Raw genomic sequence first — 21,983 nt, 5'->3', positions numbered from 1 at the left:
TTTAACCGTTCGTCTTTTGTTCTTGGGCTCGCTTGTCTTGCTGCATGACCCAGTTTCTCTTCAGATTCAGCTCATGGACAAATGTCCTGACGTTTTCTTTTAGAGTTCACTGGTCCATCAACGATGACAAGTCGTCCTGGTCCAGGTGCGGCAAGACATTTCTCAAAAGTGCATTTTTGTTTTTTGGGCTAAAAATTTTTGGCCGAAAAATTTTGGCCGAAAATTTATCGCCGAAACAAGATGTTGTGATGATGCAACAACCGCAGCAATTTTCGTCCGAAAATGGCCGAAAAGTGCATTTTTGTTTTTTGGGCTGAAAATTTTTGGCCGAAAATTTTTGGCCAAAAATGTATCGCCGAAACAACACGGCTGAAACAGGAGGTTGTGATGATGCAAGCAACAACCGCAGCAAATGGCCCAAAAGTGCATTTTCGGTTTTTCGGCTAAAAACATTTTTGGTGCATCCCTAGTCAGAAATCTGGAAATCTCACTAAATTGGAAAACATATCCAAAACATAACAGAAGCTACAACCCTAAGAGCACCATCAGGACTGAAACATGGTTGGATTTAAAAAGGAGAGCTGCACAAAAGCAAAGACAAACACTAGATGTGAAACTAGAGGTAAAATACTGTGGAAATGTCACAAATCTCTTGAAACCAACGACGACATTAGTTTCAGATTGAATTGAGATGGTTTCGAAACTGGTCAAAGCCGTCCTGGTCCAGGTGCGGCAAGACATTTCTCAACCACATGTTTGTCCCAAAGATGGGGGACGAGTTTTTTCATCCTTTCCACTCTTATTGTTGTTTAGTCATTTTATGCAGAACTGTAGATACATATTTTGAAAGGTGCAAAAACCTTTAAGCGTCACTGTACAATGCCTTTTTATCAGGATCAGTTCATCTGTGTTGGTCTTTTCACCAAGGGTTTGTGAAAACAGCATAATAATATGTAGCCAGTGGTGGTTTATAAGGGCGTAAAAAAAAAACAAAAAAAAAGGGAAACCAGCGGAAAGAGAAAGCCACATTTTTCTTGTAGTTAACTTTCCCTTGACCTTACTGAAACCATCAACAGCACGGAGCAGAACAACCGGACTAATGGTCTCTTCTCCCTCGTTTGTCATACCCTTCCCTTCCCCAGTCCCATCCAGCTACAGCCGAGCATCCCCCAGACCATGGCACCGTTGCTGCTCTAAACGAGTTTAGCCTTTATTAGTCTGTCAGAGAGAGCGAGAGAGAGAGAGAGAGAGAGAGGGAAGAAAAACATTCTTCCCCCCGGTAGCAGGTCGAGATATTATTCATCTATAATTGGTAATAACCCCGTACCCCCTCCCTGAGGCGGCTCAATCTCAACTGAGTAATCACTGCCATCGCCTGCTCTGCCAGAAACAGCATTATTAGGTCGATGGCACTGTCTCTACCTCTGCCGTCTGCCAAGGAGGTTTATTATCAGACAATATACGGTCTTACGACGGAGCTTCTTTTAAAACCACAAGCTGTAGAGGGAGCAAATTTATCCCACGTCCCAAGCTACTATCAAATATCTCAGCATCCCTGACAGCGGAAGCTCCAAAATAAGCTCCAACGGGATCATTTAGGCTGAGGCTTTATGCTTTTTTATATTTATTTATTTATTTTTTTTATGTCTGCAAGGTTTCCTCTGTGTTGCGCAAAACAGCTTTCACTTTTTTAATATTTGACTGTCACCTCCGCTACTTCCTCAGTTCAAGCTGGAGGCTTTCACACTTTTTCTTTGCAAAACAAAACTGAAGCACAGTTCAAGTTGTATTAAAAAAAAAGCATTGTCTGGCCCAGAATCCAGACGGATCAGAATCAGAGTCGATAAATATCAACTCTAGACAAGAAATAGTAATGACAATAAATTGAAAATTATATAAAAGGAAGGGGCTGGGTTAATAAATTCATATCAATCTTGATTTGAACGATCCAATGTTGATTGATGAAATCCTCGCATAGAAGCTTTTTCAAAAACACAAACCGTTTCCTGCATCCTCTCGTTAGAAACCTCTGGTGACTGGTTGCGGGTGACAAATTGCAAAGATTTGGCAACGACATTAGTCCCTGTGTGTGGAAGATTTAAATCACGACAGAAGCTGCAACGCTGAGAGAGAACACCGTCAGGGCCCGAAAGCCGATTAGACTTAAAGCAAAGACAGATGAAAGATGTGTCAACTAAAGCTAAACAAAAAAAAAAACAATGAATTGATATTGAATTGAATCAAATCAGGAAGTAGAGAGAGAGATAACAGCTTTAAATAGAAAAGGAACTTTACAAACAAAGTGTAACTGACTTTAATGCAATGACAGAGAACAAACTGTGCGTTCATGTGCTGCGATACGTTTTCTGACGAGAGGATATTTTTAAAAAGCGGATCCAAGGATTTTATTTAGCGATGTCGGATCTTCCAGATAAAGACCGATTTCACTGACAGACTCGGCCTTGACGTGCCCGTCGCCCACAAACACTGGAAACTCCCAAGCTTTTGGAAAACACCCCTGAGGTAATATAAAGTAATTACGCCAACACCGATTACTTTACCTTCAGATTAAGCCTCGGCTAAGCTTCATTTACCGTACGTCATCATCCATTTACACCTTTTTCAATTATAGCAAGAACCAAAATTACTCCAAACAGCAAATATTCAAAAAACTCCAGAGGCATATAAATGAGATCATGACAGACTGATTGCTGAGTGAAACAGAAAGTGACCTTGCCGCTGCTCAGGGCGGACTAATATTTCATCAGCTAACACTAAGGGCACACCTGCCTCACAGCTATATACCCACATCTGCCAACGGCTTTGAGCTTCATCCCTGTGAGGAGGCGTCAGGGGAGGAAAGGGAGGAAGAAAGGGGGGGAAATAAAAGACTGAAAGAAAAAAAAAGAAGAAGAAGAAGAACAGAGCCTCGTGTGGGTTTTACTCAGAGACTCTGGTACATTTCAGGGAAAACAGTGGGTTGACTTTGAACGAGCAAAACCACAAAAAAAAAAAAAAAAAAGACAATGACATTGTGACTAAGAGGGGAAGAGCAGTGAAGCGATGGCACTGGTGACAGGAAAGCACCTACTGGTTTGTAAATTTCCATTTGACCACCGCCATGGCAAGAGCATCAACTTGTGCACAAGTAGGACACGTGAACCCGGCGCTCTCTCTCTCGCTCTCTCGCTCTCTCTCTCGCTCCTCCTCTGCGCCAGGCGACTGTATCACCAACAACACAACAAAAGTGAATTACGCAGCGCTCACAACGGGAAGGAAGTGGCATCATGCGCTCAAGGCACCGTCAGGAGAAGTGAAACCGTGCAGCGTCGACCAACGCGCCGATCCATTCACTGTTTCGGGTGAAGTCATTCAGTTGTCTTCTTAAACCGAAGTGACACACAAAGCGCACGACCACAAGCGTCTATCTACGGCGCGTTAACTGATTCTAGCCCCTGACGTTAACGTGTTGCTAAGGGAAAATGACTTGTGTGTGTTGGTGTGTGTGTGTGTGTGTGTGTGTGCCTGAACCTTTATTTGACAACATGATATCATGGAGATCAGCCACACACAATGACGTACGTGTTGATTACACAGCTACTGTAAAAGCATCCACTTGTGGTCGAGATGGGAAATGTAATTGACCATTAGATTGACCGTCTATTTTCACAACAACAACTGTGTCTCTGCAAGCGACTGCACATTTAATAATGATCAAATTCCATCCATCATTGGTCAATGCTCATCCACAGAGAGTTGTGTGTTCACACCATAGACTCTAACGGGACAAAAATGGACATTGGGGCAAAGTGAAGCTAATATCCCAGGGATATGATGGGCGGCGCCACCAGGGAGAGCTCCACATGCTTTGGCTTTGCCTTCAAAAGGTGGAACGGTCATGGCGCCCAATTTTTCTACAGCAAACTCATTTGGTGTCAAACTCATTTCAGGTCAGGGGCCGCATACAGCCCAGTTTGATCTCAACTCGGGGGGCCAGACCAGCAGCACAACAGCATTTTAATCTATAAATGACTCCAAAAATGTGCAAAGAACGCTATAAAAATGTTCACGTTCAATGAACTCTACTATTACAAAAACACGCAATGAACAACCGGACATTTCTTAAGAAAAAGAAGTGCAGTTGTTGCAAAAGTGCAGCTCCAGGTCTCAGTGTTGTGTGTGTGTTTTATGTCCACAACTCTTACTAAGACTGAGTGAAGACTGGGAGTAGCAGTAACGGTTAATGTCTTCAGTGGAATATTTGCACTTTTGCTGATTCATCCCGCGGGGCCAGGCTGGACCGTCTGCCGGGCCGCTTTTGGACCCCGGGCCGTATGCTTGACACCTGCGGTCTACGGTTCACGGGCTACGGCCGACATAAGCTACAGCTCTGTACGCGTCGCTATAGCGCCGTTGCAGCGTAAATGCAACCGACGCCCGGTGAAGCAAACACCTGCGTCCGGTCGATGCACAGAGGAGCAACAAAAACAAGCTGAAGCTATTTGCTGTCAATGAAAACGTAACCCGGCTGAAGTTCACCCTGGACCAGGTGATCAAATTAAACAACCTGCGAATGACCAGCGGGTGTGGGTGTTTCAGCTTTATGCCAACACGCTCGCAATAACAATATGCCAAAGGTTACTTGGTTGTGACTCTCAACAAAAAGCCAAGTTGCTTCAAGGATTAACGGCAACTTATCCTGTGGCTGTTGAGGTGTTTGAGTTTGCAACAACAACACAACCAACGCCACCCTGACGTTGAGTTTAGACAGAAAAGCTGCTTCCTTTTCGTGCTCTGCTTAAGATTAATGACATCTATGAAATAAAAAGGTTTCCAGATTTATTTTTATTTTCCGGTGCTTCTTCCTGGACACGCTCAGTCCACTGTGTCCCTACTTTGTCCCCTTTTTTTCTCTCATACAAACCAAAGCAGCGTCCAATCTGAACTGGAACAAATAACATCAGCTGTTTCCATAACCTCGTCTTTCATAGCTTTATTTATTTATTTTTTTTAAACTGCAGAACAAATAGCAGCAAACCCAGGCTCTGCACAATTGGGTTTTTTCCTCCTCTAGAGATACGCCGTCAGCCAGAGGGATGTTAGTTTCCATAGGCTCGACCTTCGACCCGGTGTTACACAGCGCCGGGGTGAAAATAATAAACAGCCCCTCCCCTCCCCGCTCTCCTCCATACCATCAAACGGCCGGGACAAAGGAAAAGAGCTGACCTTAACTGTCCTGGAAGTGTGCACGTGTGCAAGAAAAAAAAACAACAACACAACAGTGGGGTTGTCAGAACCAGGACGGGCCACTTTGAAACTAACCCCAGTTAAAAAAAAAAAAAACAAAACACAACAACTGTGCTTTCATCTGATGCAGCTGGCTCTGTGGAGAACACACAAAAAAAAAAGAAACGTACAGATAAAATGGTCAGATGGTGAAAGAAGAAGAAGAAGAAGAAGAAAAAAGAAAAGCAGCCAATCAAGTGACCGCCGGAGTAAAACAAAGGGCTATCTGTAAAAGCCCTGGACTTCATCCTGCCTCTTGATGAGAGAACTTCGATCCCCAGGCGGGGCCGCGGAAAGCTACAAAGCCTCGCCGACGCCGTAGCCCCGTTAAAGCTCCCCGCTTTCGATCCGGCTCATCGAGCTCCGCGCCGCTGATCAATTAGAGAACGGCCGAAGCAGCTGCTGACCATACAGACGCTCTGTGTTTTTACCGTTTCCAAGCACAGGCGGCGTCTTTGCGCCACATGTGTACGTACGCGGGTGTGCGTGCCGATCGATCCAGCGCCTCTGACTAGATGTGATATGAAGAATTTTTCTCTGGCGCACGTCCAACCACACCCATGCGTCGTGTAAAGTCTCACGGTGGAGGAGGATGGTTACGACATGAGTCTGTACACGATGGAATGATGAAATGAGAAGTAGGTGAAGGGCGCCGCTACTTTGTCGTCTTTTTTTGGGGGGATTTTGGCAGCGTACGTTTAATTCCCACTCCCAAGCGTGTGGGTCTCCGCTTAATGAATTTAATCACTTTTCAGGTTAGAGTATATATATATAACACCACACGCGCACACACACACAAACAAAACACCATGATCACTGCATCAACAAAAGGACACACATTTCCAGAACTAGCTGGAAACATAAGGATTTATGTGACTGCTGCCAGCTGGAGGGAAAAGTGTCAACATGGAAATTTTCCACCCAGACAACCTGAGTCTACCGTACCCGTTTAATTAAATCCTCGTATGAAAGAGGCTACAGAAGCAAACAGCACATTTCTCTGTGTCACTGAGCAGGACTCACCCATCCTCCTTGGCTCTGGATCCAGGGCTGGATGTGGTTGTCCAGGTAGACCGTCATCCACTCTACGATCCTCCCCACCAGGGGGCTCATCTCCTTCTCGACGCACTCGACACACAGCGCCCCGCCGAAGGCGAAAAGCCCCACGATGCGACCCCAGTTGACGCCGTCCCGGAACACCTCGTCCATCACGTTCTCGAAGCTCTGGTAGGCGGTGGCCGGCGTGATGTGCAGCTGGCTGTGGAGGTCGCTGAAGGCGCGGGCGTACCGCAGCTCGAACTCGTTGGCCGTGTCCCGGAGGGCCTCCTTCACCGCGTCCAGGTCCGTCGTCGACGGCAACCGCTGCTGCCGCATCGGGGACGCCGGCGGAGTCCCGGGACTCGTGCCGTTAAAAGTCCCGTTGGCGTGTGTCTCTGTCCGCTGTTCCTCACCCATCCCCGCGCCCCCCCCGTCAGTCCTGTTCGGAGGCTCGTTGAGCACCATGTGGTTGAGAGGATAGTCTTTCTGGGAGAGTTTATATTTTATGTAGAAAACCACCAGTTCTCTGTTCTGAGACATATTGTTTATGTAAATGTGCTTTGTCCTCTTTGCTCCAGTCCGTCTTCTCTGTTCCTCTCTCGGTCAAGCTTCGCTGTGTTTGAGTGAACGTTCTCTGTGCCAGGATGTCTTCCTGCGTCTCCTCCGCTCAGACCACCATGGTCAGCTGATGTCCACAGGACACTCGGGGAGATTTGGGCGAAAACCAAACCTACACAAGGCTGACAAATCAGCTCAGGCCCTGTGGAGAGACAACAAAAGGTCAACGTCTGGGTAGCCTTTGTCCACGACTGTGTGTGTGTGTGTGTGTGTGTGGACTTTCAAATTAAATTTGGACAGGTGGGGTCAAAGTGCATCTCTCTAATTGGGCTTTTACATATGGAACAGATGGCAACGATATTAATGAGACGACGGTGGAGCGAATGTGTGTGTGTGTGTGTTTTATCGAGAGAAGGAGAACAAGAGAGACAAAGGGGGAAGTGGTGTGAGGAAGGTGAGGAAAGATCAGCGAGACAGTCTGGCTTGAAGGTCCTCGCAGACAGTCGCCGTGTCTTAATCAGTGACCTCTGACCTCCACTCAGAGCAGCTCGGCACCTTGTTTGTCTCATGCATAGACTGTATATAAAGATGGACGCCATGACTGCTCCTGTAAAAGTGAAGCCAAAGCATGTAGAGCTCCCCCTGGTGGCTGGCTGCAGTATAGGTCATAAGCTCCGCCCCCTCCATGTTAGTGGATGGGACGTGGGCCGAACTAAAACACTAAAATACACGTCAAATATTTTTTTTTCCAAGGATAGTTTCTGTCGTTTTAGGTAGCTTATATAATGTTGATGTATATTCAAGTGTCAATTTTTGGATAGTTTAGTTTTAGCTAGTTATTTGACGCTATAGAAACAGGATGTGACTGTGAGAGTTGAATGAATAAATAAATAAATAAATAGTGTATAATCCACTATAATCCCAAAAAAATAATTAAACTAAATATTAATTAAACAAAAACGCTTGCAGTGTGGGCGGGGCGCTGATATCGTGACTCCACGTGGCTCCACTCCAGGACTGAACTGATCAGGACTCCGGCTCCGAACCTCGCAAAGACAGCACCCGCCTCGCCTGCATCCTCAGGAAAATAGCGTCAGTCTAAACCAATTCAAAGGAAGTGGTGACGCACTGTCCAATGTTTACACAGCGCATGGTCTCAGCTGCAGGTTGTCGCTCATTTGCATTTTGCATATTGCATACAGTTAATAGACTGCCACACACGCCCATGAATGTCCACAAAAAAAACAAAACTAAACGGGTTTTCTGAGGGATTTTTCCAGCACTGAACGAGTTTTCATGTCACTGTCGGAGGTTTGGACTCTTATAACCTCATGTGTTATCCTGTTTCTGTGAAAAATAAATCATGAAGAAGACCTCTTCTTCTTTTGTTTTTAGTGGTGGTTGGCAAATGTCAAAGCTGCCAAAAATTGAAGAAGAAGAACCAACATTAGGTGACTAAATGTGTCTGCTGAGTGAAAGTACTTTACCCTGGACAATTAAGTCAGTCAGACTGAAATTTTGAAATTACGCAATGTGGATATCTGGCAAGGTGGTAGCAGGAGATTGTCATGTCATAATATCAACCTGATTCACTGCCAAAACACTGAAAAAAAAAAGGGTTTATTTATAGGAACTCAGATCAGCAGATAGTGAATATGACAAGATCAGGACATCCCTTCAGGTAACGCTGCAAACTGAAACGGTTTGTTTCGCTTACATAAATAAAATTAAAAACATAAATTGCACTTATTTACTTCAGTTTTTCATCTCCTGTGTGCTTCTATCTTTAAACTGTCTTCTGCTGCAACGCTGCAAATTTCCCCCACAGTAGAAGTACAAATATAGAAAGTTTATTTCAGTATTTTCTGACTTTTTTTTTTTTTTTTTCCAAACGATGATTAATTAATTAATTGAGAAAACGATGACAAGAACCAGTTCAACCGGAAACATATTAAAAAAAAAGCTCTGAAATAATATTTTTTTTTATTTAAACAAAGCATCCATTTTTATCTGCTTCTACTTTTCTTCTACTATTCTATCATCCTGCAGAGCGCATAAGATTTCTGTGCACACACACAAACACACACACACCGCAAAGAAGCCACTAAATTTGAGTTTAAGCGGGCCCACATCCCTGAAACAAAAGACAATCTGACACACTGCCACAGCCGTGTCCCTACACACCATTTCACTGGTGCACACAAAAAAAAGACGTGGGAGGAACAATCTTGGTGATCATGTGGGAACCTGACCTTTTCCTCAAACAATATTGACATTTAAGCTGGTTAAGTGCTGGGAGCTAATAATCAGGGTTCAATGCAGTATAGAAGAGAGAGAGAGGGGAGCTCAATGCAAATAGAGCTGGGGGCGACATTACATAATACACAACTGGTCATCTTTACAGCACAATAGACGCACGACTCTACTGGCTCCTAATCAGAGACACCACAAATAAAATAAAATATATTATAAACAGACGTCAAGCAGATGATTTAGTTCATAATTAGTAGTAAAAAAAAAAAGGGGGCTTGTTTGAGCAGATAAAGACCCAGGAAGCAGCAGTGTTTACAATGCCACATGGTCCCCAGCTACCAACACGTGGCTAGACGTAAACACCACACAAGCCCATGTCTGTGTTCCTGAATACCAGCGAGTCGCGATGAAATGTAGCACCTGAACGCAACATTTCTCGTTATTATTATTTTTTTTAATTATTATTTTTTTTAAAGCTAAACATGGACTCAAAACTCAACTTGGAGTCTGTGTTTGTTTATTACGATGGAATCTGGACTGCCACGATAACAACATCACGCTGGTCGTAAATTGATCCCTGCTGTAAAAGAGCCATACGACATAATAAGACTAATATATATATACAAACGTATACGTCTTACCAGTAAAGCGGCGGTGAATACTGAAATCCGAAGCTTGTCTTCGGTCGAAATGTCTCCAGTCTGTCCGACAGTCTTTCCGCACTAATGCTGTCAAACCCCAAGAATGTGGGATAGTCACTTTGTGTACAGGAGAGTGTACGTTAGCACGTATCTTCCCACGTCTCCCCTTCTCCATGCACGTCCAGCCTCCTGAATTACGTAACGTGGCGCGTTCAAGTCCGTCGGACATTCTAGTTTCTCTACGCCGGATGAATGACTGGGCAACAATTGTTCACATTTTATCTCGTGGAGTAAATAAACCCAACGATACACACTGTAGCTTAAATAATTAAATGTTGACCTGACTGCTTAATTTATTCATTATTATGTAGATATTTCCAATCAAAACAACGCTGCTGAATTACGTTCTCAAATTAACGAGCTCGGCAGGAAGCCCCGTGAACGCAACACGATTCCATTCCGCTGTCACAAACACACCAACTGGGCTCGGGACCTTTAATCGCACAAAAAAATGGCGACGCCTCCCCCCTCTCTGCTCCGGCTTTAAACCGATTTCACCACGGCTGCGTGACATACTTAACTCCGACATCAAAACATTAAAAACAAGTCACTGAAACAGCCTTTTACACGCGTTACTGCGGGCAAAGCTACCGAGCATCCACTGAAGATGGCTGTCACTGACATATACACACACACACACAGACTGGGCTCATAGTCGCTCATTCGTGGACTACGAGTTAAGAAATGCGTATTTAACGTTGGGGGAAAATAAATAAATGTATAAATATACTCCACATGAACCACAGCGATATATAAGCGAGTAATATTAAAATAAATAAAGCTGTGGCGTCAGTGGCGTTAGTCCAAATCTCTCGAGCTCTTTCCTTTAGCTGGTGGAGAAAAAAAAAAAACCCAAACATCACCCTCTTTAGCGTTTTTATTCCTGCATGTTTTATTAGCCAAATGCTAAATTGGAGCAGAATCGCGCTCAAAGAATAAACCGTGGACTCTTACTTGTAGGGTGGTCTCCATAAAATCATGTCTGCTGCTGGCTCGCAATCCAAAGCCCCGGCAGGAACAATCCCGTCCTTCATTGCTAGCCTGTGTGTGGCTAACCGCCTAGCATGCCCAGCTACTACTGACTGTGGCGGATCCGCCCACACGGCTTTACGTCCTCTGCGCAGGCGCCGCGCCAGGCTGCCTGCGTCCAGTCAACCGGGCGAGTGACAGCTCCATCCAACGCGGAGACTCCAAATAAATAAATAAATAAACAAACAAATGAATAAATATTAAAAAAAAAAAAAAAAAACACGTATTTTCAGTGACTTGACCCAAGAGCTAGCCGAAGCTAACGGTCGGCTAGTTAGCTAGTTAGCTAATGTTAGCACTAGCTGTCTAAGCTAGTTTATGTAGAGGGTTTTTTTATTTTTTATTTTTAACGTCTTTAACTTTGCAGCTGAGCGTTTCGTTTTAAATTATAATTTGTTTTACTTACTGGCTTATTGATTAATAACGGTTTATTTTACAAATCCCTCATCTGGCAGCTGTTGATAACAAAAGATGTGGGGTCTCCATAGTAACCTTTGTTAGCCCCCCCCCCCCCCCCCACCATCCTCCTCCTCCTTCTCTTGAAATCCTGCACGCTTCAGGCTATCCTGCAGCTTGACTACAGCGCCACCCTGTGGGCATCTTTATATGGAGGACTGCACAGATAATACTAGCTCCATATATCCCACAAAAACAAATAAAAACAAGCTGAAACATGGTTGAAACATGGTCATCTGGACTCATAAATGATTGCTGGGGTTTTGGGGTTTAAGTAGGAACCCCACCTGAGAGTCACATGACCTGCACTTTTTAACTGGAGCCATCATTAATGACAACACGGATGAATTTGCAGGGCACGAGGAAAAGAAAACGCATCAAACAAACACTTCAGAGCATGTGGATGTCCCAATTTTTAATAAGAAATCTTAAATCCTAGAAATCCAGTCGCCTCAGCTCGTGCAAAAATGCAGCTGCCCGTCTTTTAACCAGCGCTATGAGAAGAGAGCACATCACTCCTGTCCTTTATTCCCTCCGTTGACATTAAACTTTTAATGTTCAAAGCTCTTAACTTCCTCGCCCCGTCTTATTTATCTGCGATGCTAACCGTTGTTAAGTGTGGCAAAGCTTTGAGGTCTTCTAACCAACTCGTGCTGAAAGTGCCCAGGTCAAAGTTTAAACACTTATGGGGGTGACTGAGCCTTTTCAGTTCCTGCACCCAGGCTCTGGAATAAGCTCCCCACTAACTTATTCATTTAGAACGGCTTCGATCGTTGCTTGATCCCTAGTAAAGCACTTTGGGTTGTTGTAAAGTGCTACATAAATAAACTACATGACATTAAATGCTCTTTGTCTGGCGTTAATCTAGATATATGGAGCAAGGGCAGTTTCTCGAAGACGTTATCATCCAAGTCTTCAGTTCTGAAAGACTGGTGGAGGAGCTTGGGGTTTAAATAGCACGACTAGAGTGGATACTTACCTGTAGACCAGTTCAGTTCATTACCAGTAAATCAGAAGCTGAACAGATGCTCGACAATCTGGCGTCACACCTACTCGAGGGCAGGCGTGTCTGGTGGTTAACGGGCCGACAGATGTTCCTGTTTAAACCCTGACCTCGCACCAGTCTTTCAGAACTGAAGATGAAACGTCTTCAAGAAACTCTACGAGTCCAGTTGCCCCGGTTTCATCTTTGTTTTGTTTTTGTTTTTACCCGGAGACAGACGTAAAGACCCACAGGGGTTTTCCAGTTTTGACACAGATGGCTTCCTGCGCTACTCTTTAAATCAACCCCGTCTTCCAAGAGGCTAAACTGTGGACATCGTATCTTCAGATGTAGCTGGACAGATGCATTGTGGATGTGATTTTTGCATATTCTCCAGTTTCTCAGACACTTTTTTTGTTCCTTCCGTCCTCCACACAAGTCTAAATTCATCCGTGTCGTCACAGCAACGACTCCTCACTCGTCTCTAAAACCTTCATCATCAGTCACCTCAGTGGATCAGAATTCAGATTTATTGATTACTTCACCAAATGCTCGGAAGATTACATCACATATTATGTATAGAACCGTATAGCACTTTCATTTCTATTTATCTTACATTGAAAACTTTACATTCTGCAATTTTTTTTTCTTTCATTTACTATATATATATATTTATATTTATATATATATTTATATATTCCCTAGATTTAGGGAAGAAGAGTAGACATCCATAGTTGCAAGGAAAAAGAATGCTCTTCAAAAAATATTTAAATGCACTTTAAATAATTACATACATCCTTCTTTAAAAAAGAAAACAAAAGGAAGAACAAACAAAAAAAAAAGGCATGGAATAACCGAGGAAGGGTCCGGGATGCGGAGATTTCAGTATCTCTGTGGATGTTTTGGTTTCGCTGTTCCCACGAAAACCCGTCCGTGGGACGAAGTCAACACTGATGTGAAAGTCAGTACACTGAGCGGCGTTAATACACGAGAAGATCGCCTCATCGAGCCGACGGATGGATCGCGGTCTCATGAGAGAGAGTTCGTATTTGTGGGTGCAGGAGGGGTCGAATCGCGCAGGAATGCCACGGCGGAGAGGGGAAGCTTCAACCAAACCTTTCACTGTAAACCAGCGATTACGCAGAAACGCAACCGTGAAACAAACGTAAGCAAAAATAAATAGGTAATAAAAAAAAATCTCATCGACAGGCAGGAAATGACGAACAGGATGATTCAGCTGCGCGAGATCTTTGATAGTGTTCTAAGAAACTGTTTTTCATCTGCAGCCGCTTATAAATCAGATACGAGAAGGGAAACATCACAGCGATGATTAATGCTTCGGGGCAGGAGCACATTTTGATTAGATGGTTGTGTTCTAACAGGCACAGGTAGCCAAAACAAAAACAAAAACACATTTCCACGAGGGGCATATGCGACAACGACGATGAAATTCAACGGTGATGAAAAAAACAAATCAGGTAACAGGGTATGCAACCATTTCAATAAATTATTAGTTTACAGATCTTTTCTGGTCATTTAGAGGAGGGTCAAGGTGGGATGGGGGGGGGGCGCGGGGAAGGGGGGGGGATGATGAATGACAACAGTCAGCAGAGAGAGCGCTGGTCACAGTGCTGTTCATCCCCGAGAGAAACAGAAGGAGGGGAAAGGTTTCTCCACGAGCTGAGCGCAGTAGAAAAAGCCGAACACTTAAACGCAGAGTCCTGAAAAAGCTACAGTCACTTTCTCATCTCGATCCAGTCCAAAAGGAGGAGGAGGAGGAGGAAGAGGAGGAGGAGGAGGAGGAGGAGGAAGAGGAGGGAAAAATCTCTTATATGTCTGCTTTCATATCTCTGTGCCTTTTCCGTCCTAGGACGAGGGAGTCCGGGCATGGGCCCCACCTTCCAGAGCAGCGATGCGGAAGACGGAGCCGATGCGAAGGAAGAAGCGCCTCAGGACGGCCCGCAGCTCGGGGATCAGGTCAAACTGCATCATTTCACACAGGTGTGGGTAGTAGCAGGAGGCGTGGGGCTTGAACTGGAAGGAGGAAGAGGAGGAGGAGGAGGGGAAAAAAGGTAAATTAGTACCATAACGCAGCCAACGCACAACGTATGACACAGTAGGACCTCGCATAACTCAAATAACCAGTGAACAGTGTCCTGGAGGTAGACGAAGAGAACCAAATCAAACAAATGAAGCAGAAATATTATACTTGTCTATTTGTTTACACAGGAAAGTGAGCCAATATTACATATCTACATGTCTGTGAGGTGCAGCTGTGGGATTACAACCAGACCATCCTTTCAAAAGCGTTTCCAAATAACGTCACAAGACTCAGGTGTAGTTCAGGGCCCTGCTTAGTAAAGTAAATAAGTAAATAAATAAAAAAATAATAATCAGGGATTTGTCACAATGGCACTGGCAAAGGAGCTTTCTGAGGAACTCAGCAAGAGTTGTTGTCGCTCATCAGGCTGGAAAAGGTTAGAAACCATCTCTACAGAAGTTATTCCACTAAAAACAATAAATGTTTAGTCCTGCCCTTAATCCAGTGGTTCCCAAAGTGGGGGGCACGGCCCCTAGGGGGGTCGCAGAGCCATTGCAGGGGGGGGCACGGGGCGTGGATCGAAGCAGAGGGTGACAATTTTTCGGGACAATTTCACTGTTGGTAACGTGATAGGGACGGGACAGAGCAAATAATCAACAGAAGCGGTCGGGACCGGGACGGAGGACGGAGCCGGAGATTAAATTAAAATCGGGATGGGATGGGATGGGATGAGATGCACAGGTTTTTGACAGGCTCCCACGCAAACGCAAACCTGTTACACTGAACATAATTAGCTTACTTTTATTTGTTCAAAAAAGGCTGAGGTTTGTATTAATTACAATGTGTGGAGGAAAAAAAGTGAAGATTTTCTTATGTACCAAAGGGGGTCCCAGCAGAAAAAGTTTGGGAACCACTGCCTTAATCCAGTGGAAATGTTGTGGCGAAGCAAACAGTTCACAGCGTCTCACGTAACATTTCGGGAGAAGTGGTTCTGTTCTGAGGAATGAGCTAAAATTCCCCAAAGCTGCTGTAGATGACGGATCAGCAATTACCAGAAACGTTCAGTTGCTGTTATTGCTTCACAAGCAGATACTGGAAACAAGGGTGTACCTACTACTGACACAAGTATAATATTTATGTTTCATTTGTCTGTTTGGGTTCTCTTTGTCTACTTTCAAGACAAATGTGAAAATGTTCTGATTCACTTTTATTCAGAAATGTAGAAAATCCCAAAGCGGCGCAAAAACCTTTAAGCAGACGTCTCTAAAATACACACAACGGAAAAAAAAGAAAGCTAGCAACTCTGGGATGGACTGGGACTTCACTGAATTACAGAACTGCATTCAGAAACGCAATTTGCAGCAGGAAGCCGTGCACGACAGAGAGCCAGTCTGCTGTAATATTACCGCTATGATTTCTGTTGATGCAGTGGTTTGTGCGGTGCCAACGTCTGCTACAGCTCTGAGCTGTTTTCTGACAAAAAAATGAAAAAATAGGTTATAGTTTTGGCCTAGAACGCCCTGGAGAGTCACGGGCTGTAATGAATCATCTGTGAGTCACGCTCTCATCCAAAAGGCCATGATTCATAGGTGACAGCTTCCAGAAAAAAAAAGTGTTTATAATGGAAAAATATGATGAAAATACCAGGTTGAACATATATTCTGTTATTTTTATCATGCTACTACACTATCAGACACTCAAGTGATGGTCCCCTGAGCAAACTCTTGCCCTCTGCTTATTCTTTCACAGTTTAGATGCCACTAATGTAGAAGTACAGCGTGTGTGTTCCTGCCTTGTCATCGGGCAGCCGTAGTGTCCTGGTGAGCAGCAGCATCAGGAGGCTGTTCCAAGCCTCTCTGTGGCTCTCTGAGGTCAGACTGATGAAGTAGCCCAGAGCTTCACTGCAAACCCTGAAAGACAAACAACAACACACAGGATTATTACAACTTATTAAAGTAAAGCAGGTCAGCAGGACGTCTTAAATCTCCTCCATCTGTTCTCAAATTGTCTGATTTGTAGATTCCAAACTCTTTACAGATGGTTTTCTAACCTTTTCCAGCCTGATGAGCAACAACAACTCTTTTTCTGAGCTCCTCAGAAAGCTCCTCTGTCTGTGCCGTCATACTTTTCCACAAACACGTGTCGTAAAGGTCAGACTGAGACAAAAACCCTGATTATTTCAAACTAAACTAAGCCCTAAACGACACTCGAGTCTCTTTACACTGACTGGAAACTCGTCTGAACAGATTTGGCCTCGAAATTAACTTGTAATCCTACAGGTGCACCTCACAGATATGTAATATTGGCTCGCTTTGCCAAATAAACAAAAACACAAGTATAATATCTCTGTCTCATTTGTTTGATCGTGTTCTCTTCGTCTAGTTTCAAGACGTTTTTTTGATGTTTTGAGTCGTTTTTATGTTAGAAACGTTGACTTGACTCACAGCAGCAGGCGTGTCTGGATGTCAGGCCACGAGTCCTGCAGCTTTGGGTCAGAGTACATCCTGAACAAGATCCTCAGACTGCAGGCAAGACTGCTGGTCTCCTGCTTCAGCAAGTTGGGCTTGGACTTCCCTTTAAATCCTGCGTGCAAAGGAAAGAGAGAGAGTTTAAACAACAACAACAACAGAGGGTTTAGTGTGCTGCTACACCTCTCTTTAGTTTCTTCTCTCTACCAAGCGTCTTCTCCAACAACACTGAACTTTTCTGATAAAACAAACCTAAAGTTACCTTGTAAATACTAAAAATCTTAGTAGAAGCAGCAGTTAGTTTATTTTAAGGCCCCTTGGTTCTGCTTTCCTACTGACCTGCCCTCCAGAGTGCCGTCCTTTGTTCGTTGTTGGAGTTGAAGTCCTTGGCGAAGGTGTGGGACTCCAGCAGACAGTCGAGCAGCTTGAAGAGGTGCGCGGACGTCATCCTCCCGTACATCCCCTGATCTGGACCGGAGTCGCCCCCCTCGGCCTCCGACTCCTCCAGAGCATCTCTCTGGTGGGCGGTTTTAAGTATTTAGTTCGGTCCGGGCTTAAAAAAATAAGGGTTGAAATAAAAAACCTGAGCATACCTGCGCGGCAGCCATGTTCTCAGCGTCCTCCTTCTTGCTGGTGGTTGGAAAGAAGACGATGTTGTCTACGGTCTGGATTAGCTCAAGCTGCACCACGCATTTAATCAGCAGGCCTGCAAACAGCTTCTGATCTGAAACTCCTGCAGCACAGAGAAAAATATACAAAGATTTAGTCTGGTTTTTGCAGAATACTGGAAGATTTCTCACCATTTTCAGGCAGAAATTGAAGTTTGGATTGGATTTCATACTGGATGTGCACTCACTAGCATTAGACTTTCCCTTCCAGGTGTCGTCACTGGACATCTGGCTGTGTCCTCTCTCAGACAAGGCCCTGTCGTAGCTGCTCTGGGACTGGCTGTCGAAATCAGCATCCTGGAGACGTATATAAATAAAAGCACACCCTCCATGAGCATTCACAGGTTAATTAATGTCACACAGTGGAGAGATTAGTGGGAAATCCAACACTCTTTTATCAGTGTTTAAAAGCAGCTTATCATGCTCCAGACCAGGTATAAAACATCTGCAGAGCTGCAGGTAATAAAAGCTACTGATAAAGTGCTTCCACAGAAAAGGACAAAAAGCAGGACAATCACAGGGAGACGCAACAACAAAAAGAAAGGCTGACTGTGAAGCGTAAGTAAAATTAAGAGAAAGCAGGAAAAAGAAAGCAGTAAAATGTATTTTCTTACAAAATGCTTGCCATCAGCTGCTTCCTCATCCTGTCCAGCCGGTCGCCAAGTCAACAAACTGATGTGAAAAGCAAACACAACGGCAGATTGGTAATCAGGTGTCGTAAAAACTCACGTCCTGTCGCAGCAACACAACAGCCGTACATCCAACTGTTTTTTTTTTATGAAATAACCGACTCAAGGCCTCGTTCAGATCACACGTTAACATCCGTCCCGGGCAATGCGATCGCGAGTGGACACATTTAAGTACAGGTGCGTCTTCAGTCGGCACTAGAGGTCAGATCTCAGTTTAGTGCTCTGTATGCAAACAAACACTGACATCATCTGGAGCGTAGTGTAATATCATAACAGCTGCCGTCTCTAATGAATCTCTACCGATGAATCAGAACCACAAACAGCTGTTTGTTGTGTGTGTGTGTGTGTGTCATGACGTGGGGACGCGGTACATATTTTGGAACAAGCTGTTCTCATTCACTGAAAGCACACGTTGAGTTTTATCAGTTATCTTAGAGACGCAGGTGATTATTGAGGAGTAAATGTGGATCATTAAACATCATCATGATCACAATCAATAACTAATCACATGGCAGGGAAGGAAGGAAGGAAAACTGTTTTGTTGTAGTTGCTCCCATTAATGGGATAATTAACAATCTGAGGTTTATAGTATAATTGGCTGTTATTGACTACTTTTGGTTTTAACTTTATATTTCATCTTAAAAACCGTTTACCTTGAATTGTTTGGTGTCATTCTTTTCTTATCTGATGTCTTCATGTTGGTTGGTAGTGATATTTCTTTGTGTGGTTAGCTGCTGAGCGGGACATACAAGCTAGCAGCATTTACTTAGTTTATTTAGATTGTAGGTTAATCATCATATCACATGACTATATGTTTGTTAGGGTTTCTCAGTTGGACAGGGCCTCTAAATGTGTTTTGCCTGAGACTTTGGCACAAGGGATTGTAACATCTAATCCTGTGTATTAATGAAAGCACAGCCTCACATGTGTGACTCTGACCTACTGTATTAACACAATGGACCTAAAACCACACTAAAAACATAACATCCGAGCAGATTTTTCACTGTGAAAACCACAAAACATGTTTAACAAACCATTTTTATAACTTAGAATGCAAATCTAAAATGTAATTTTCACAAGCTTATTTACAACTATTTACATTAAAATGCAGGAAATGCGTCAGGCATTTTTTTGTACAACTATTTACAACCACTCCGGCTTCCTCCCACCGTCCAAGGACATGCTCATTAGGTTAATTGGTGATTCTAAATTGGCCATAGGTGTGCGTGTGAGTGTGAATGGTTGTCTGTCTCTCTGTGTTAGCCCTGCGATAGATTGGAGACCTGTCCAGGGTGTACCCCGCCTCTCGCCCGATGACAGCTGGGATAGGCTCCAGCAGAGCCCCGCGACCCTTAACAGGAATAACCGGGTACAGAAGACGAATGAACTATCAGACGTCACAATAAGTAACGCCTAAAGGTCACAAATCTCGCTTCTCTCTTTCGCCCTCGTCAACTTTTCCCTCTTCCTTAGCAACCGTTGCCATATAATTTTCTGATTGGTTGATGTGATGCATTTTTCCACCAATAGGAAGGAGGGTTTCGAGCACTTGAAGCTGGCAAGCGCTCTCCGCTTACGAGTTTTCCTTTTTGCCGTTTCTTCCCGCATAAAACCAATCATGACGACAATATACAGGAAAAAGCATGGCATAAATTATTTAATAAGTCTAGATTTACTTGGCCTATCAACACAATTTAAAAACTGGTATACATTTTGAACCTAGCACTTTCTACACAAGTTGAAACGGAGACTCAGTGAGACTGCGTCTTGCTGCTACGTCGTCTTAAACAGGTCTTGTGATTTGGACGCACCGGCGCGTCTGTCGACTTCAGAAGGTTAAGGAATGAGTTAAACTCCTCTTCCACATTAGGTCTTTAATGTGACCCAGGACTCATTGTGTGTTAACACTCCCAAAGGAATGAGGTCAAATTCTGGAAGATCAGACGATCAGATTGCCCAGGATGGACGTTAACGCAGCGTCTGAATATAACACACACACAGCACACAGGGGGTTGGTACTCACGCGTGAGGGCTGGTGTTCTGGAAGATCTCCAGCATACAGGAGCAGGTGATGTTCCAGACGTCAGGGCTGAACTTCTCCCCGTTGAGAATCACCAGGCTCTCCAGACAGTTTGTCCCCGACCGAGCCAGCTGTTCGTTATCTGCAGGGAAAAAAGAAACACGAGGCTTTAGAAATTTGCGCACAAAAGCTGGAATCAGCTAATAGTAGAGGGTTTAAACGCCACGGCCTGGAGTCTAACAGATTTGGATAAAGTAGATGCTGATACAGGTTGACATTCATCGTAATCTACTAAGGTATAACTGGGATTCATGCACCCACCTTGTCTGACACACCACTGCAACTGCGTGAAAATGTCGGCCAGCAGTATTTCACTGAGAGGCTCGTAAAACTGGGTGAACACGTCACAGATGGCGTAAAGTGCGTGGTTACACGTCGTCGTCATCCACTCGGTTTTCTGGAGGCAAACGAAACAAAACAAACGCGAGCAGATGTCAACATTTAGCTTTCTTAACCTTCCTTTCGTCTTTGAGTCGACCGAGTCCAAACCAAATCTGTGCCAAGTTGTTTCAGTTAAGTTCATTTAAACTTATTAACACATTGTGTATGATGTTTTTGTTCAATGGACCTTGTTTATTTAAAATGAGATGTAATTTCTGAGTAAAAATATGCAAGATAAGTGGAACAAGTGTCCAGATACTCTTTGAACGGCATTGTTTTGTTTTTTTAAAGCACCCTCATTCAATCTTCAGATGTTTCTGAAGTGGCTGGTGAACTCTGACCTCCGTCTGCTGCTCAGGGAGCTTCATGTTGTCGAAGATGCGGAAGACGATTCTGAAGAGGTCGTGCCACCAGTGCTTCTCGAAGGTGTGGCCGTAACTCTTCATGATCTCGAACATGACGGTGAGACCTCTGTCGGGAGACAAAGACAGGAAAGACATCAGTCCTGCTGCAGCGTCGCTTCCTCCTGATTCTTTCCACGAGCACGTCATTAGACAACAATGTTGGTGTCAGATAATCGGACACAGTAAAATGACTTTAATATAAACAGTGATAAGATAAAAGAGGAACAAGCAATATTAGCTGGACATTTTGGGCCTCAGTTTATTTAATATAAAAGAGGAAATATTTATACAGTAGGTTCTGCTTTGAGTTTTGTAGAATAGTTTGTCGGGGGAGTAGGTGATGCTCTCGTGAATCTGTGAGCCCTTTATTTTTAGCCTCTGTGTGTTTACAGTCACGTTTGAAGCGTGAAAAGTTACGTTACCTTAGCAACTACTAAAGACACCGATCAGGCATAACATTATGACCACATTCCTAATATTGTGTAGGTCTCCTTTGTGGTGACTCATCAGAGAATGGACATGGGCCTTCTGAGGGTGTCCTGTTGTTAGTGGGAGGGGGCCTTTGAGGGGAGGGGCCTCTGTGGATCATCCCACAGATACTTGATCAGTTTGGGATCTAGTGAATTTGGAGGCCAGGTCAACACCTTGTGCTGTTCTTCATGTTTTTTGCTTTTAAGCAGCACTGCATATGATTCTCTCAAGCTTAACTCCACGCGAAGCGGTTTTGCTACCTGGTGCGGACGTCCAGCTTGCAGCGGTTGATGATGCAGGAAAGCTCAAACAGGATGGGAAACCAGCCGCGAACCCAAACCCGATCACCGGGGGCAACATTCATGTCATCACTAGTGTATTCCCTCAGGGCCTGGACACAGACAGAGAGTATAACATTACACATCCGTTGTCAAGAAAACGAAACAAAACATAAAAGTATGCAATAAGACCAGTTTTG

The 21,983-nt window shown here is 44.1% G+C and overlaps 2 protein-coding genes across 3 annotated transcripts in view; both read right to left on the bottom strand.

The window, feature by feature from the left end:
* Positions 1-10,913, bottom strand: part of bcl2l1 (BCL2 like 1) — a 34,374-nt gene extending 23,461 nt beyond the window's left edge. The window contains exons 1-2 of one of the 2 annotated variants that reach the window (XM_084553331.1): positions 10,791-10,913; positions 6,310-7,084 (exon numbers count right to left, since the gene is read on the bottom strand). In XM_084553331.1, the coding sequence (XP_084409457.1) occupies positions 6,310-6,864 (555 nt within the window). In that variant the 5' untranslated portion in view covers positions 6,865-7,084; positions 10,791-10,913. Of the gene's footprint in view, positions 1-6,309; positions 7,085-9,776; positions 10,157-10,790 lie in introns of those variants that run through there. The other variant, XM_084553332.1, reaches the window with a different exon arrangement.
* A 1,908-nt stretch (positions 10,914-12,821) lies between these two features.
* Positions 12,822-21,983, bottom strand: part of arfgef2 (ADP-ribosylation factor guanine nucleotide-exchange factor 2 (brefeldin A-inhibited)) — a 28,899-nt gene continuing 19,737 nt past the window's right edge. Inside the window, exons 29-39 of the mRNA XM_084552995.1 lie at positions 21,766-21,896; positions 20,972-21,101; positions 20,511-20,646; positions 20,193-20,331; positions 18,095-18,152; positions 17,669-17,777; positions 17,406-17,545; positions 17,152-17,329; positions 16,789-16,927; positions 16,137-16,254; positions 12,822-14,337 (exon numbers count right to left, since the gene is read on the bottom strand). Coding sequence (XP_084409121.1) covers positions 14,170-14,337; positions 16,137-16,254; positions 16,789-16,927; positions 17,152-17,329; positions 17,406-17,545; positions 17,669-17,777; positions 18,095-18,152; positions 20,193-20,331; positions 20,511-20,646; positions 20,972-21,101; positions 21,766-21,896 — 1,446 coding nt within the window. The 3' untranslated portion in view covers positions 12,822-14,169. The remainder of the gene's footprint in view (positions 14,338-16,136; positions 16,255-16,788; positions 16,928-17,151; positions 17,330-17,405; positions 17,546-17,668; positions 17,778-18,094; positions 18,153-20,192; positions 20,332-20,510; positions 20,647-20,971; positions 21,102-21,765; positions 21,897-21,983) is intronic.

The sequence above is a fragment of the Chelon labrosus genome (assembly GCF_963514085.1).
Source record: "Chelon labrosus genome assembly, chromosome: 10".
NCBI lineage: Eukaryota > Metazoa > Chordata > Actinopteri > Mugiliformes > Mugilidae > Chelon > Chelon labrosus.
This window is presented reverse-complemented; position numbering and strand designations above follow the sequence as displayed.